Source organism: Durio zibethinus, chromosome 23 (assembly GCF_047325235.1).
Source record: "Durio zibethinus cultivar Kanyao isolate XHJ-2024 chromosome 23, ASM4732523v1, whole genome shotgun sequence".
Taxonomy (NCBI): domain Eukaryota; kingdom Viridiplantae; phylum Streptophyta; class Magnoliopsida; order Malvales; family Malvaceae; genus Durio; species Durio zibethinus.
Genome location: NC_143184.1, coordinates 6,275,460 through 6,292,378, shown reverse-complemented (window position 1 = coordinate 6,292,378; position 16,919 = coordinate 6,275,460). Strand labels below are relative to the sequence as shown.

General features: G+C 37.7%; 2 protein-coding genes and 1 pseudogene across 4 annotated transcripts; 2 read left to right on the top strand and 1 right to left on the bottom strand.

Moving 5' to 3' along the window:
* The first annotated feature begins 1,598 nt into the window (after positions 1-1,598).
* On the top strand, positions 1,599-5,573 carry LOC111314349 (bifunctional TH2 protein, mitochondrial-like). The gene is made up of 6 exons (XM_022915611.2): positions 1,599-2,110; positions 2,222-2,330; positions 3,190-3,480; positions 3,606-4,023; positions 4,157-4,423; positions 4,818-5,573. Exons 1-6 carry the CDS (start codon positions 1,929-1,931, stop codon positions 5,228-5,230), a joined length of 1,680 nt encoding a protein of 559 aa, XP_022771346.2. The 5' UTR covers positions 1,599-1,928; the 3' UTR covers positions 5,231-5,573.
* A 3,676-nt stretch (positions 5,574-9,249) lies between these two features.
* Positions 9,250-12,660, top strand: LOC111314348 (uncharacterized; annotated as a pseudogene). The gene is made up of 2 exons (XR_016332336.1): positions 9,250-11,906; positions 12,016-12,660. The product of XR_016332336.1 is annotated as an uncharacterized LOC111314348 (transcript).
* Positions 12,661-13,048: 388 nt separating this feature from the next.
* LOC111314347 (auxin-responsive protein IAA11-like) lies at positions 13,049-16,919 on the bottom strand. 2 transcript variants are annotated; one of them, XR_016332337.1, is made up of 6 exons: positions 16,103-16,919; positions 14,854-15,161; positions 14,276-14,411; positions 13,849-13,999; positions 13,551-13,612; positions 13,049-13,466 (listed from the first exon to the last, which is right to left on the bottom strand). XR_016332337.1 is itself a non-coding variant. In XM_089752157.1 (5 exons), the coding sequence occupies exons 1-5, from the start codon at positions 16,477-16,479 to the stop codon at positions 13,417-13,419; spliced, it is 933 nt and encodes a 310-aa protein (XP_089608283.1). In that variant the 5' UTR covers positions 16,480-16,913; the 3' UTR covers positions 13,049-13,416. The 2 variants fall into 2 exon arrangements, 1 of the variants encoding a protein (XP_089608283.1); XM_089752157.1 differs by lacking the exon at positions 13,849-13,999 and having other exon boundaries at positions 16,103-16,913.

Here is a 16,919-nt window from a genome sequence, read left to right as displayed (position 1 = left end):
AGTTAAAGTAGATTGCAACAAGTTTTTTTTCTTTTCTCGGAATAAAGATTGCAACAAGTTTTGATTGTGCACTTGATGACCACTACATTTTATTTTTCGTTGTCGGCATAACCACGCAATCCAAGATTTTTTATAAGTCGTGAAGCTCAAAAAAAATGCATGAACATGTGTTTCATACACCTTATCTTAAGTACGTAATAATGCAAATGAAAATTAATGTCTTACACATATACAATAGAAGAATAATATTAATATAAAATAAATTTAAAAGTCGAAAAATTATTTTATACACATGTTACATACGTTTTTAAAGTATATTAAAAATGAAATTATAATTATAAATTTATAATATATGCATATATATATAACAAATTCCAAAAGTTAATGCATTTCTACTAATTATTTTTTTCTTTTTTATTTTTAATTTAGCTCATTAATTAAGAAAAAGATGCAATAATGATCTTTCTTTTTTCCTTTTCCTCATCTTCTTTCAGTCATATCCAACCCACTATGAGGAATCTCATTCCATAAGTTAAAGCCTCCGCTATCCTTTTTCTTTCTTTTCTCTTGCCTTGGCATAGGGTTAGGCCGTTGGCTACAAAACTAGGGTCAAACATATTAGTAGACAATGGACCATTTGGATCACTTGCAAGCAATTTCTAAAGAAAATAAAATGAAAATTAAAAAAAAAAAGCTTTTTAAGTAATACTTCAGATATTTTTCTTTTAGGACCGAAATTAATTAGTATTTATGCTTAACGATGCCAATTCTCAAAGAAAAAAAAAACCAAAAAGAAGAATTCTAAGTCTTTCGTGTCCAATTCTTGCAAATACAAGAAACCACCTAAATAAGACCGTGTTTGACGGAAAGAAAAAGAAAAAAAAATACCCTGCCAGTACGCTAATTCTGCCATGTTTTGATTTTTCTTGACCGCTAATTTGTAATTCGAACGGCCAAGGTTTGCTGCGTCGCCAAGTAATATGACTTTGAATCCCTAAAATGGGCTGTAACTTCTAATGAAAGTGAAAGGCTAAAGCCTAAAAGGAAGTAAAGCTTATTATTGTTGATAGTTACAAGTTCCCCTCTATTGCTGCTATTTTTTGACCCATGCTTTATATGACTTGGACTTTGCTTTGTAACATTTCTAAATTCATGTATATGCTTTTAACAAATGAAGAAAGAAAAAAATTTGAGTTCTATAAGATGATTAAAGAGCTATGTTTTTTAAATTCAAATTTTAATTTAATTAATTTATACAAATATTTTTAAAAAATAATATCTAATATATTTGAAATTTAAATTTTACTCTATGAATTTTTTTATAAAAGGTATATCCATTAATTTAATTCATTAATAAGTAAATTTTTGGTGAGTCGGTGTTGTTAATATAGCAAACAAACAACTCACAAAAATCTATCAAAAGTAAAAAGATTTAAGCCACAAATTTCCAACACGGACAGACGGAGACCGGGATGGATGATGGACCCTACATTTCTTCTTCATTTTCAAGGCTGGATGGAACCAAAATTTATCCTACGTGTCATTAAAAATTGTGGACGTGGCACACTTTACCTCTTCCGTTCCTTCCAAGGAAGCACAGTGCTAGAAAGAGAGAGAAAAAAGAACATAGAAAAAAAAAAAAAAAAGGGGAAAAACAGATCAGACTCTGTCTCTTCTCTCTCACGAGAACTCCATGTTTTCTTCCCGTTGACCGCCGGCCGCTAATCAAATTCTCCTATTTTCGCTCTTTCAGATTAAAAAAAAAAAGAAAATCAAACGTATAAATTAATCAATTCGCCAACTCTCTCTTTTCAAATTTTTTGAGTTTCCATTTGTTAGTCAGTCGAAATCTTTGAAACATCTGCGTCTTCCAATCTTTACTTTGAAACCATCTCTTCCGATCCGATCATCCGTATTCCATCGAAGAAATGGGAGGGATGGATGTTGAAGGAGGAATAGCGATGAAGTTATGGAAAAAATTTAGGAGCGAATCGGTTTTTGTTAATTACACTCCTTTCTTCGTTTGCTTAGCCGCCGGCAATTTAAACGCCGACTCTTTTCAACACTATATCTCTCAACATGTTCATTTACTCCATGCCTTTGCTCACGCGTGAGAATCCTTCAAATCAGTCTTTTCCGATTTGCAAAAAGCTTAATCAATACGCTAAATATTTTCAGATTTTTTTTTTTACAAATTATTTGTTTATTTGGGAATTTTCAGGTATAAATTAGCGGAGGAATGTGCGGATGATGAGGAAGACAAGAAGGCAATACGGAACTTAAGGAAACATGTTCAGGACAATCTTAAATCACACGACTCTAATGTCCGAGTATGCTATATTTTTCTCTTCTTTATCAGTATTTTTATAATTTCTTTTTTTTTTTTTGTCAAAATAAATAGACATCATATTCTCAAAATAAATAAACAAATAGGCATTATAAACGTAATCATTTTTTAAAATTATGATCCTTATAATTAGCACAGCAGCTTATGATCATTATTTCTATTTCCATTGGATTTGAAATAGAAAAAAAAAAAAAAAAGGGATAAATAACATATCAGTGTTCGTGATAAACAAACACTTTATTTCTCTCCAATTGATTGTTAATTTTTTTTATATAATTTTTTTAAAAAAATTCAAAGCCGATGCCAAGGGAGGTTTTTCAGGTTTATTAGTTGTGTTTGATGCTACCTTATGGTAACCTGCCATATTAGCCATATGTCATTGAAGGCCAATTTGTAACTTCCTTAAAGATTAATAGATTATATTACCTTATACATCAGTGAAGTAAGTGGGTTTGATCATGGCATCATTTTCTTTAATTATATATGTAAACATGATTAATTCAATTTTGTCTTCCTTATTTATAGTTTAATGGACATGTTGCGAGCATAGAAATTTGTTCGTGGATTTTTCTTTTTTTTTTTGCTTGTGGAGTTTGTGAACTCTATAACCGGAGTCTAAGATAATAATCCTCTATCTAAATTCCACACTGCCTCAGCTGAGATCCTTCAATGTAGGATTTAGTAATTTAAGAGTAGATTTTGAACTGGCTTATTCTTGTTTAGCCTAGTAACCATTTGGACTAGACAGATATGTAACTGCAATGTCTGTTTCTTCTTTCTTCATTTCTTGTGCATAGTGTTGGTGCTTAGGGTATCTATTCTGATGAAGACCTGTACTGCAGGAATGGGGCTTTGAACTCCCAGAAGAGAGCACCTCAACAAATGCTACAGTCAAGTATACAGATTTTTTGTTGGCAACAGCCTCAGGTAGAATTGAAGGAGAAAAAGTTCCTGGTAAAATTGCAACCCCTTTTGAGAAGACAAAAGTTGCTGCTTATACACTTGGCGCTATTGCACCTTGCATGAGGCTCTTTGCCTTTATAAATAAAGAGATCCAACTTCTTCTAGATCCTAATGATAGCAGCCACATTTACAAGAAGTGGATTGATCATTATTGCTCTCAAAATTTTGAGGTTCATCATATTATTGATTACTAATTTTCTTCTGTGGTTTCTTATTGATACTTTTGCTGATTGAATACGAATACTTGTTTGGGTTGTTAGGAAAACAAGTTCACTTTGCTTGATTCTGATTTCAGGCTTATGCTTTTCGAATTGAAGAGTTGCTGGATACACTAAGCATATCTTTGACAGGCGAAGAGTTGGATGTCATAGAAAGGCTCTACCATCAATCTATGAGACTGGAAGTAGATTTTTTCTCTTCTCAACCAATTATACAGGAAGCAGTGGTCCCTTTGTCTCAGACAATAGACCATGCTGCGGGTGGCCAACTCACCATATTTTGTGACTTTGACTTGACTTGCACTGCTTTTGATTCCTCCGCTATTTTAGCGGAGATTGCAATCGTAACAATGCAGAAGGCTGACCCTGATGCATCTGAAACCCAACTTACTCGGATGTCATCAGCTGATTTGAGGAGCACATGGAATGCTCTTTCTACCCAGTATTGTGAAGAGTTTGTACAGTGTGTAGAAAGCATCACACCAACTGAGACAGGTTTGATAAAGGATTCGCAGTCTTCTTGATTTCTATACCTTGTTAGTCTAGAAATGGTTGTGGCGAGAATTATTAATGACTTAATGCTTTTGATATTGCTAAAGTAATCCTTTCATGTTCCCTATTTGTGCAGCGAAAAGTTTCAGTTATGAAGATCTGTGTAAAGCCCTAGTGCAATTTGCAGATTTTGAGAAGAAGGCAAATTCAAGAGTGGTTCAGTCAGGAGTACTTAAGGGTTTAAACCAAGAGGACATAAAAAGGGCTGGCCAATGTCTGATCCTTCAAGATGGTTGTAAAGGGTTTTTTCAGAAAATCATGAAAGCTGAAAATCTCACCACTGCTGTACATATTCTTTCTTATTGTTGGTGTGGGGATCTTATTCGTTCAGCTTTTTTGTCAGGTACCCTGGAATACAGTCAAGCCATGCTATTATTTGATATATTTACAGACACACAGACACACACATCCCCAATAAATTAGAACTTGATATTAGGTTGAAGATGTGGATAAAAGATCCAGAGTCTAGACATAACATAAAGGACGACTAGATGTGTTCTCCACCCAATTTTTAGAGAAATTTCTATTAAGAGCCAGGTTGGGTATTTGGATGTTGTAGCATGTAATGCAATATCATTTATCAGGAATTATACCTGAAGTGTGCTGATTATTTATTTTGCTTCCTTGCTATCTATAACAGTTAAGAATTAGGATTGTTCATTACAAAGACAACCTGTTGTTAAAATAATTATTGTTTGAAATTAATGCTTTTTACCTCCTCCCATTTCACTTAGCAGGGGATCTAAAAGCTCTGAATGTACACTCCAACGAGTTAGCTTGTGAAGAGTCCATCACCACAGGAGAGATCATTAGGAAGTTAGAGTCTCCCCTGGAAAAGCTTCAAGCATTCAATGACATATTAAACAATAGAGATAAAGATTGCCATCATTTGACGGTTTATATTGGAGGTTCAGTTGGTGACTTGCTCTGCTTGCTTGAAGCAGACATAGGTATCGTGATGGGATCAAGTCCCACCCTGAGAAAATTGGGAGAACAGTTTGGCGTTTCTTTCATGCCATTGTTCCCTGGTTTGGTAGCCAAACAAAGAGAAGTGGTTGAAGTTGGCGCTTCTAATTGGACAAAGCTTTCTGGCACTTTATATACAGTCTCTAGTTGGGATGAGATACATGCATTTTTTCTGGGTTCATAATCATAAAACCCTCTCTCTGCTTCTGGTGGTAATCAAGGGAAGCAATTTTACTGTTGGATATATATAATCTCAATTGTGGCTAATTTTTCTCAAGGGCCACAGGTCAGCCCTGATTCTTTTTTTCTTTCTTTAGGGACTGCCATACAGAAATATAGAGCCTGCTATCACATGTACAATTGTGTAGTTACTGAATAAGTTGGTTGTGGAATGTTTTCGCCTCTAGCTCCATTTTCAGTTGTCTTTTGGGTTGCATCTAAGCAAAAATAGTTTCAAATTTGCTGTAATATCAAGATAAATTTCCTTTACAACAGTCAACGGGAATGAATGATTTATTATGCTATCAGTTCTTTTTGTGGTTCGTTTGCATATTTAGTGTCAAGTGTTTCTCAAATTCTTCCGACTAGTTCATATTTTTATACATAAATTATTGAATGTATATATTATATGTATCTTATAACGTCGACAAAGCAAGAAATCCAAATCATTAAAGGGTACAACAGCTTTTACTATTCAGCCTCTGGCATGTAAAGCTTCCATTGGAGAAAAAGAAACACTTTCTACAGCAGAGAGGTTTGAGTTATATGCGCTTTTCCACTTTGCAATTGTATCTGCATATTTTTGACTCGGCAATGGCAACAAACCAACCAGGCTAAACCCAGAAGCAATGGTACCCTTGAAATTCGAGTGGTGGACTGAGTGGATAGACTTCCTTAGATCAAATGGAAGCCAGACTCAGAGAGTTTATACTAGAACTGAATGATGATGCCAAGGGATTTTCTTGCAAGCTCCACAAGTCTCCATTTCCACGTCAAAATTTGGCACCAAGCAATTGAGGAGCCGCCACAGGCTCTGACTTAACCCAAAAGGGTGCTTGTGTCACGGATCTAAAAGGGAGTCCTGAATCTCACATCGAACATAATAGGAGGGTCCTGGGGTATAAAAGGGTTCACACCATCTCCGTCTTGTGAGGTGCCTTTTATAGGACAAAACCGTGAGATCAAGGGGGCCAGAGCGGACAATACCTCACAAGGGTGTGAACTGTGGCGAGAAGGTTGATCTGGGACGTCGGAAGGGTGAATGCCCGGGTCCTGGAGCCGCGCGGGTTCGGAGCTTGAGTCTCGACCCGTGACAAGTGGTATCAGAGCCAGCCCTAAACCGTTCGATCCACGTCGAGCACCTCGAGGGAGGTAGGCAGGGTGGCCGGCCTCCGTGACGAGGGCGTCACGAGGTTAGGTGCGGGAGAATGTCACGGACCTAAGGGGGAGTCCTGAATCCCACATCGAACATAATAGGAGGGTCCCTGGGGTATAAAAGGGTTCACACCATCTCCGTCTTGTGAGACACTTTTTATAGGACAAAACCGTGAGGCCAAGGGGGCCAGAGCGGACAATACCTCACAAGGGTGTGAACTGTGACGAGAAGGCTGATCTGGGACGCCGGAAGGGTGAATGCCCGGGTCCCGAAGTCGCGCGGGTTCGGAGCTTAAGTCTCGACCCGTGACAAGTGGTATCAGAGCCAGCCCTAAACCGTTCGATCCACGCCGAGCACCTCGAGGGAGGTAGGCAGGGTGGCCGGCCTCCGTGACGAGGGCGTCACGAGGTTGGGTGCGGGAGAATGTCACGGACCTAAGGGGGAGTCCTGAATCCCACATCGAACATAATAGGAGGGTCCCTGGGATATAAAAAGGTTCACACCATCTCCACCTTGTGAGGCGCCTTTTATAGGATAAAACCGTGAGGCCAAGGGGGCCAAAACGGACAATACCTCACAAGGGTGTGAACTGTGGCGAGAAAGCTGATCTGGGACGCCGGAAGGGTGAATGTTCGGGTCCCAGAACCGCACGAATTCGAAGCTTAAGTCTCGACCCGTGACACTTGGACTAGACCCATTGAACAGACAATTTAAAAAAAAGTTAAAACCACTCTCATTTCGACAGACAGCTTTTAAATTTTCAATAAAATGTGCTACCCGAAGACCAAATAAGATTTGTAAGTAGTTTAATTTGTGAAGCATGTGCCACATGTCTAATCACAAACATGAATCGTCTGAGCCATGCTTTTCCTCTCCAATCTAATTCCATCTGTCGCAGGCTGGTTTTGAGTGTAGACGTGTAGTTTCCATGTGAGTTGCACGTCAGCTTTCATTTCCTCGTAAATTCCCAAGTACTCTTTCCTTGCAAACTTGCATTTCATTCAACATTTATATTCATGAATTATACTTATTATTATATGCTACAACATATAATTCAACATACTCTCAATTTTCTCTCTAATAATAGGGAACATACTCTCAATTTTCTCTCTAATAATAGGGAAGGAAGGAAATACTTTTTACTCCTTAAGGAAGCTTCTGCAGCTGCTTGCTGGTTCACATGGCATCCATATCTACTTCCGCATTCACTAATAATAGGAAAAAAAAGAATCATCCCACATGTTGGCATGTGGGGGATGAGTGCTTTTTAATGGGTTTTTTAATCTCAAGAAGAAAAGTGGCAGCTGGTGGACTGGACTCTCTCAGACCATGATTGAGGATGTTGTGCATCACTTACTTCCCATTTTCTTTTGCTCCTTTTCTTTTCTTTACCATATCTTTTGGTGTTTGTTGATTGCACATTCTTTTTCTTTAATAATGCAATCGAGAGCTTCCCTCTTTCCAAAAGGACAAATCTGTCCACATGCATATTTCTCTCCAATAATCTCTTTTTTCCTTTTCATCATAAAATGAAAAAAAAAAAAGAAAGAGGAGAATACTCCTATTGCCTTTAATTGGATCCAAAAGTTTTCCCATTACCATACTAGGTAATAAACTTCTTTTTTAGAACATTTTAGATTACATTAATCAAGGATTAAATCTATGATTTTAAGGTGCTTTAACACTTTAATTTGAGATGATCATCACTTGGTCAAATATTGTTACTTTTGATTAAGGAAGGGTAAATTTGATTTTTCATTGGTTGTCAATGCCTAGATCAACATTGTGGGTGTTAAAAGAAGATTATATAAACAAAATTTAAAAAAAAAAGAATAAAAATGCAAAAACAAAAACTTGGGTATTTTTAATTTTGTCTTGCTTTCTATGTTTTAGTTAGCCCATAACATGGAAAGATTCCTCCTTTTTCAATCATAATAAATAACTAACCTACTCACTGTTCAATTTATTTGGACATGATGGGGTTGATTGCATGTCTTTAAAATAACCCCAAAAACAATGTGGATTGTTAGCTCAACTAAGGGCTTACCATTATTGAGGTTTTTCTTTGGATTTATCAGAGCTTAATCACATGAAAGTGAAGGAACTGTTTTTGACTATTAAAACGGTTAAGTAGAAATTCCCACTATCAAAATTTTGGTTTTTTGATGGATGCAGTTACATGTACATCAATATCATGATTCCTAAATCCTTTTCATACTTAGAAGTTACCCTACCCTTCACCTTCGCTTGAAATGATTTGAGCATATGCAGCTTTTCATTTATTAACGTACTGAAAGAAGCTTTTGACAGACAATTGTCCTTCAAAATTTTGATCAATTAATAAAATGCTTAAAATTCTCCAGTTGAGCAGAGAAAATGCGGTTTTACCGAGAATGCATTGGATACGTGATGTCTTAACGGTTGAATCTTGTATTCAGCAGTAATTTTCTTGACAGATAAGATATATGAGATGAAATATCTATGGTTAGTGGCTTGAGTTGACTATCAAATAGAAGAAAGAAACACATTCTTTCCCCATGTTTAATTCGGAGAAACTTCCAATAAGTCCAAAAGCTGCCCCTTCATTACTTGCTGATTAACAGCTGTTGCAGAACCCAAGATCTCACGAGCTCTCTAAAAATTAAACTAATCACAATTTCTTTAATATTTATATACCAACACTTATACATCAACCAGTCTTCTTTCCTATCACTTCTCATCGAAGTTCAATCAGAAGTACATGTTTGCTCCATGCTAACCAGCCCAGTCTGCCCCAACTTTTCCCTGCTAGTAGTTCCTGAATGTGAAAATGATCTACTAAGAAATTGATGGCGGTTATGAAGAACAATATGCAGCTGAAAATCCATTTCTTCTTGTTGTTCTTCTGCTACTGCATTGGTTCTTGTTTTGGTCTTGCCAGGGTGGCTGAAATAAACAACTTGAATGAGGAATTATCGGCTTTACTATCGATAAAGACCAGTCTTATTGATCCACTGAATAGCCTTCACGATTGGAAATTACCGGACAATATGGCTCTGAAGTATTCAGTTCACTGTAACTGGACTGGAGTACGGTGCAATTCTGAAGGGGCGGTTGAAAAGCTTGATCTCTCCCATATGAATCTCACTGGACGAATTTCAGATGATATCCAACAGCTGAAAAGCCTTAGTTCTCTCAACTTGTGCTGCAACGAACTGTCTTCGACTTTGCCAAAATCTTTATCCTATCTCACATCACTCAACAGCATTGATGTGAGCCAGAATTTCTTCACCGGAAGCTTTCCTGTGGGATTTGGAAGGGCTTTAGGACTAACTTTACTGAATGCTTCCAGCAACAATTTCTCAGGAGCTCTCCCTGAGGATCTTGGCAATGCAACTTCTTTGGAGACTCTAGACCTGAGAGGAAGTTTCTTCCAGGGTTCAGTTCCAAAGTCTTTCAAGAACTTGCAGAAGTTGAAATTTCTTGGCCTTTCTGGAAATAATCTCACTGGCCAGATACCAGAAGAGCTCGGCCAGCTTTCATCACTGGAGACTATAATTCTGGGCTACAATGAATTTGAAGGTGGAATACCGGTTGAGTTTGGTAATCTCTCTAGTCTAAGGTACCTTGATTTGGCAGTTAGCAATCTTAGTGGCGAGATTCCTGCTGAGCTAGGGAGGCTCAAGCTACTAGAAACAGTTTTCTTGTACAAGAACAATTTTGAAGGCAAGATTCCACCATCAATTGGCAACATCACTTCGTTGCAGCTGCTGGATTTGTCTGATAATAGTTTATCTGGAGAAATTCCTGCTGAGATTGCCGAGCTTAAGAACTTACAACTCTTAAACTTAATGTCCAATCAGTTATCAGGCTCAGTTCCCGCTGGATTTGGAGGTTTGACACAATTGCAGGTGCTTGAGTTGTGGAACAATTCCTTGTCAGGCCCACTCCCGATTGATCTTGGCAAGAATTCACCACTGCAGTGGTTGGACATATCGTCCAATTCGTTCTCTGGTGAAATCCCGGCTCCCGTGTGCAATGGAGGCAATCTGACCAAGCTCATAGTATTCAACAATGCTTTCTCAGGTCCAGTGCCAGTCAGCTTATCAAATTGTCTGTCACTTGTTCGTGTTCGAATGCAGAATAATCTTCTATCCGGGACAATTCCAGTTGCCTTGGTAAACTTGGGAGGCTTCAGAGGTTAGAATTGGCAAATAACAGTCTCATTGGGGAAATCCCGGATGATATTGCTTCTTCTACATCACTCTAATTTATCGACCTTTCTAGTAATCACCTTCGATCTTCTCTCCCTTCTACCATTCTTTTCATCCCGAGTCTGCAAACATTTATTGCCTCAAGCAATAACTTGGTTGGTGAAATCCCAGATCAATTTCAGGACTGCCCTTCACTTTCGCTTCTTGATCTCTCAACAAACCATTTTACAGGAAGCATTCCAGCTAGCATTGCTTCATGTGAGAAATTAGTTACTTAGAATCTGAGGACTAACCAATTGATATTCCGAAATCACTTGCTATGATGCCCACTTTGGCTGTTCTTGATTTATCTAACAACTCGCTAACAGGTGGGATACCTGAAAATTTTGGAACTTCCCCAGCTTTAGAAATGCTCAATGTTTCATATAACAAATTAGAGGGTCCAGTTCCCGCAAATGGTGTGCTAAGAACAATCAATCCAGATGACTTCGTGGGCAATGCTGGTCTCTGCGGTGGTGTTCTCCCTCCGTGTAACCAATATTCACAAACTTCATCAAGACAGAGAAGTTTGCGAGCAATGCATATTGTTGCTGGGTGGTTCATTGAGCAGCTGGAATCTTACTTATCGATGCGCGATTGCTATATAAAAAGTGGTATTCAAATGGTGGTTGCTTTGAAGAAACGTTTGAAGCAGGCAATGGAGAATGGCCATGGAGATTAATGGCATTCCAAAGAATTGGTTTCACAGCTGCTGACATCCTAGCCTGTATTAAAGAATCAAACGTGGTTGGAATGGGAGCCACCGGGGTTGTGTATAAGGCTGAGATGCCACAGTCGAATGCAGTTGTGGCAGTTAAAAAGTTGCGGAGATCAGGAGCTGATATCGAGATGGGAAACAGTGGGGATTTTGTTGGAGAGGTGAATCTTCTAGGAAGCTAAGGCATCGGAATATAGTTCGGTAGGATTTCTTCATAATGATACCAGCATGATGGTAGTATATGAGTTTATGCAAAATGGTAGCTTAGGAGAAGCCTTGCATGGCAAACAGGCAGGTAGGTTGCCGGTAGATTGGGGTTCGCGGTATAACATAGCACTCGGAGTAGCACAAGGGCTTGCTTATCTTCACCATGATTGCCATCCACCTGTTATACTCAGAGACATCAAGTCAAATAACATACTGCTTGATTCAAATCTTGAGGCAAGAATCGCTGATTTTGGTTTGGAAAGGATGATGGTCAGAAAGAATGACACAGTCTCAATGGTGGCTGGGTCTTACGGGTACAAAGCCCCTGGTAAGTTACCAATTAACATCTCACTTCAATGGACTTGATTCTGTGTTTATATGATAATGCGCGTTTACTTATTGGGGCTCATGTTATTTTCTTAATGATTCTGTGACAGAGTATGGTTACACCTTGAAGGTCGACGAAAAGATTGACATTTACAGCTTTGGGGTGGTTTTACTGGAACTTCTAACTGGAAAGCGGCCTTTAGATCCCGAGTTTGGAGAATCTGTAGACATTGTTGAATGGATTAGGAGAAAGATCGGAGACAACCAAGCATTAGAAGAGGCATTAGATCCCAATTTAGGAAACAGTAATCATATTCAAGAAGAGATGCTCTTAGTTGCTAGGATAGCACTTCTTTGCACAGCCAAGCTCCCCAAGGACAGACCAACCATGAGGGATGTGACTATGATGCTTGATGAGGCAAAGCCTCGGAGGAAAAGCAGTAGCAATAATGACGGAATGCATCCGCAAAAGAGAAGCCAGTCTTTAGAACATCACATGTAAATGGCCTCGTGTAGGAACAAAATATCATGTTCCCTTTCAGGCCCTTTTTTTTGCAAAATTATATTCTTATTTGTATGTAGCATTGTATTTGTTAATACTTGTAATCACCGGTTTCATATTGTTGTCTAGAAAGTTAACAGGTATATCAAGCTGGATTTCTCCTGCAAATAAAGTTCACTTTCAGGGAAGTCAGTGTCATATAAGTCACAAATCCATTGTACCTGAAATTGTTAATTCTCATTGTCAATGTATTTGTAATGGTACAGATCTACAGATCTTTGCTACTATAAATTCTGCACAAGCCAAACAATAACAGGTCTGAAATTTTTTCATAGGAACTTTCCTCGTTCTTAAGATGACACAATGGCCAATACCGGTAAGAATTGACCCTTTTTCAGCGGAGTTCTTGAGATTATCTTCAAAAACCATTCAGAAACCACTTTAAATAGACGAACTATCATGGCATACAAATCTTCATCTAAGATACAAAAGAGGACTGCACTATTTGATCCAATAGTTGTATATGTATATCTCAATCATGCTCCCAGCTAGCATAGTTCTTATGGCATGCCATAGATGAAATTCACAGTACGGCAAAATTAAGAATATGCTAACAGAAAACAAAAAGTGCAAAGTTAAAAGGACAAAAAAACAAACTTGCCATTGATAAGGAAAACCACTCTCATTCTGACATTCCAAAATTAAAAAATACAGTAAAATGGCTCTCTTATTTACAACAACAAAAAAAAAAAAAAGCATTTACGAGGTAATTTTCGCATATATTACATGGAAAACTGTGCCTTTCAAAAAGTATGGTGACTATTCCTCAAGACTGTAACTGAGATTGAAAGAAAACATGTAAAGAAATGATACAGCAGCAGGAAACAATCAGAGAGCCACAGAGGTTCAAACGTTGTCAAAATGCTTTAGCTATCTGTATTTCTTTTTATGCTTTGTATGTTGCTAGCATGCCCTATTCATCTTATGGTGGGGTTGAGAGAATGATATTCTAGATGGGTTTGCTTCTTTGTCTCTGGTTCCTTTCTTGTAATCTTGGAGCTGTAAATTATGAATTAAAATAACCTTAGATATGAATGGAAAAGCAACATAAACAAGTTCAGAAGAGAATGTGAATATGCATACCTAATCCAGTAGCCTCAGATGCCCTCATGATTCTAAGCCTCTTCACGGAACTAAGGAACATCCTGAATCAAACCAGAGAACATAAACAATGTGTTAACAGAAGACAGCTTTCGATCCACATAATGCATCTTCTCTACATCTAGTTCTTTAAAACTCCGCAAATAAGTTTAGCTTTAGCCTCTTAAAGTTGTTCACTTTATTGTCATGAAGTTCTAAGTCAACGCCCTTCCTTCTATATATAAAACAGACGCAAACACACAAAGCATGTTATTCACACTTAGCACATATTATGGTGTACCTAACTGAAGCCCTCCCTTGCAACCAGATAAGATGACCACCAAGATGTATACAGCAATTCTTCAAGTGAATACGTTAACTTCAGGGGCGCTAGAGGAAAAGTGCATGTATGAAGATTTTAAGCTTTTCCTTTAACTCTCCCCAACTCTATTCTGAATTAATTGACAGTTAACGTCCAAAAACTTTATTAATAATCACAACACACATCTTATAAATGCAACTAAATATAGGGCTTAAAAGAGAATGCACACTTTGATAGTTTAAAAAAAAATTTATGCATACAAACACAGTGAAACTCTTTGAGGACCTAAATTTTGGCTTTCAGTTCAGGCAATAAAAACAGGAGTTCATTTTAAAAATGTCATGTGAGCAAGACCATAGAAAAAATTAAAATGTAAAGTGACATGTATAATTAAAATTATACGTACTCCCAAGGAACATCTCCAACAAGCATCCAGTCACCTTCCTTGTCCTTGTAAGTCAGCACAAAATCAGATGATCCATCCAGCAGTTTTGAAGATCTTGTTATTTCGTTCATTATACCATGCTCCAGTGCCCTTGATCCTAATCACAAAAATCATGACAACATTCATAAAAGAGAAACATGCCTCCACAATCACCAAAGAGAAAACATAGTCTTTCATCTTTTTTGAATCAGTACATTCCTTACTTTTCCATCACAGCTCCTCCTATAATCCCATTACGTTTAACATTTCTTCACTTTGAAAGGTCTAAAAGTTCCCAGTCTAATATTTCATATTTTTGACACGATGCATTAGAAAACACAAAGGAATGCTTGTCAAATTTGCTTGGCATGACAACTCATGTCCACATTCTAGTTTTGCATATTGCATATGCAGTGACATACACAATCATTTTGGTTAAATTCCATATATCAGTTAAGACATGGTCATCATATAGCTGAGAGCGTCCGTACAATCAGTACTTAAATGGGCACTTAATTCATCTTTTGAAAATCAAAACAAAATAAGCTAGGAAACCTCACCTACTGGATTAACACTTGGGGTGGTTTTGAGAAACATATCTTCCAAAGTTTTTGCCAACTTTTCATAGGATTCATGGGCATTCAGATCAACCTTCCTTCCAATTGGAATTCCATCCATATTCACCTTCACAAACAGGGATTTTCTGAGCCTAGGATTTCCACTGTTATGATAGCTGTCAATGGTACCCTTCTCATTTTTATGGTTCTCTGCTGTTGAGTTAAATCCTTCAGTTGCTAGCGCTTTTGCTTGGTTAACCATGCTATTCATTCTATAAGCTCTTATAGGAGGCCAACCCACGACTTGACAGCTTGAAATTCAAGGAAAAATAACAGATGTCAAGAAAAGGTTCAAAAGCTGCCAATAAATAAGTTACAGCCAAGCACCACAACTCAATAGTATGTTAACAGATATAAAAGTTATCAGCTGCTCATGTGGTACCAAAAAGGTAACAAAGAATATTGTACACATTAAACTGTCTAGATGGCATGGATTGTGCCTTGACTCAGATGGAGCCTAGTTCATAAGGCACCACATATACAGGTTTCCATATAAACTGGCACGTTATTAGTTCCTGGTATCATGTCCTTTTTGACCCAAAGAACTTCCCTCTTTTTGGTTGGGGCAGGTTTGCTACTTCAGACTTGGTTCAAGCACTCTGGAATTTGATCAAATATAAGATACTGGGAAAGATAACCAATCATCTGATACAAAGTTAATTATTAATATTAACAATCAAACAGAAACATATATTTAATTTGGAACGTAAGATCAGGACAGATGTTCCTATCAGCATTTATATCTTGAAAATAAGCAGAAGCACTAAATAGTTTGTTTGCTGCTAACAAGACCCATCTTAACGAGAGTAGAAGCATTCCAAATCCATACCTAATCCTCAACAACCTAACAATAAAGTTGTCTCCCTTGGCAACCCCTTTCCGAACAACTAATCATGCAAGAAATATCTTTGTGATTGTAGTCTACTGACGACATAAGTACTTCAACTTCCTACCATGTTTACTTTTGTGCCTAATCGGAGGATTCTAGTTTTCTTTCCTTTCTTAATTCTCTTTCTTCTGATCTTGTAGTTATTGTACCAAAGTTTTGTACTTGATGAGAGTTCAGGACGTAAAATTCAGAAAAAAAAAATACCAATTAAATCCAAAGAAATAAGCAAGACATAAAATTCATGGCAGGTACCTAATAACGTAATTACATGGAATCACAAATCAGGCTAAAGCTAGAGCATACCTAGAGCCATTAGCAGCAGCCACAGAATCAGCGGTCCTCTTGGTTCCAGCTGTGACATTAGCTTTACTTGATGAAGAAGAAGATGATGGAGACGATGGAGAAGGAGATGAAGAAGCAGTTGCAGGAACCAGGGAAGGGAAATCCTTAGCAGTCAAAATCCTAGCATATTGACCACCCCTCGAAATTTGATGCATCTTAAAACCACCACCTTTAACACTAGCACCACCAAGGCTCAAGCCAAGACCCAACTCCAACTCAGACTCATCTGGGCAGGAAGAATCTTCTGAGGAAACCACCATGTTGTCCTCCCTTGATACTGTAGACATTGACCCACTTTCAGAACCACCACCACCACCAATAATAACACCTCCTTGCATTGAAAATTAAACCTCCTGGGTTGAACAAAAGTTTCAAACTTTACAAGTTTAGAGAAAGAGAAGAGATTAATTAGAAGTAAAAGTTTGTAACTTTGCAGGCAGAGAGAAATAGGCAAAAAGCAAAGCAAGGGAACAAAGACGGGGATTTTGAGAGGGTGTTCAGTTTGGTGGGTATTGGGAAACTGGAAAAGAACGGAAATAATTGGAACAACTTGTAATAAAGAAGAAAAAGGAAAGGCTAGATTGGGAAGGCGTTGGGGTATGGCGGTGGTCATGCTGGTGTTTGTAGTGATGAGTTGGGCCCCGACCTTGTCGGGTTTTATGCGCCTCCATCAATTTTTTTTCTTCCTCTTTTTAATCTAAACCTTCTTTTTTAGTTTTTCTTTTTCTTCATTTTTTCACTTTGCTTTGCCCCCCTTTTACTTTTCTTGCTTACAAGG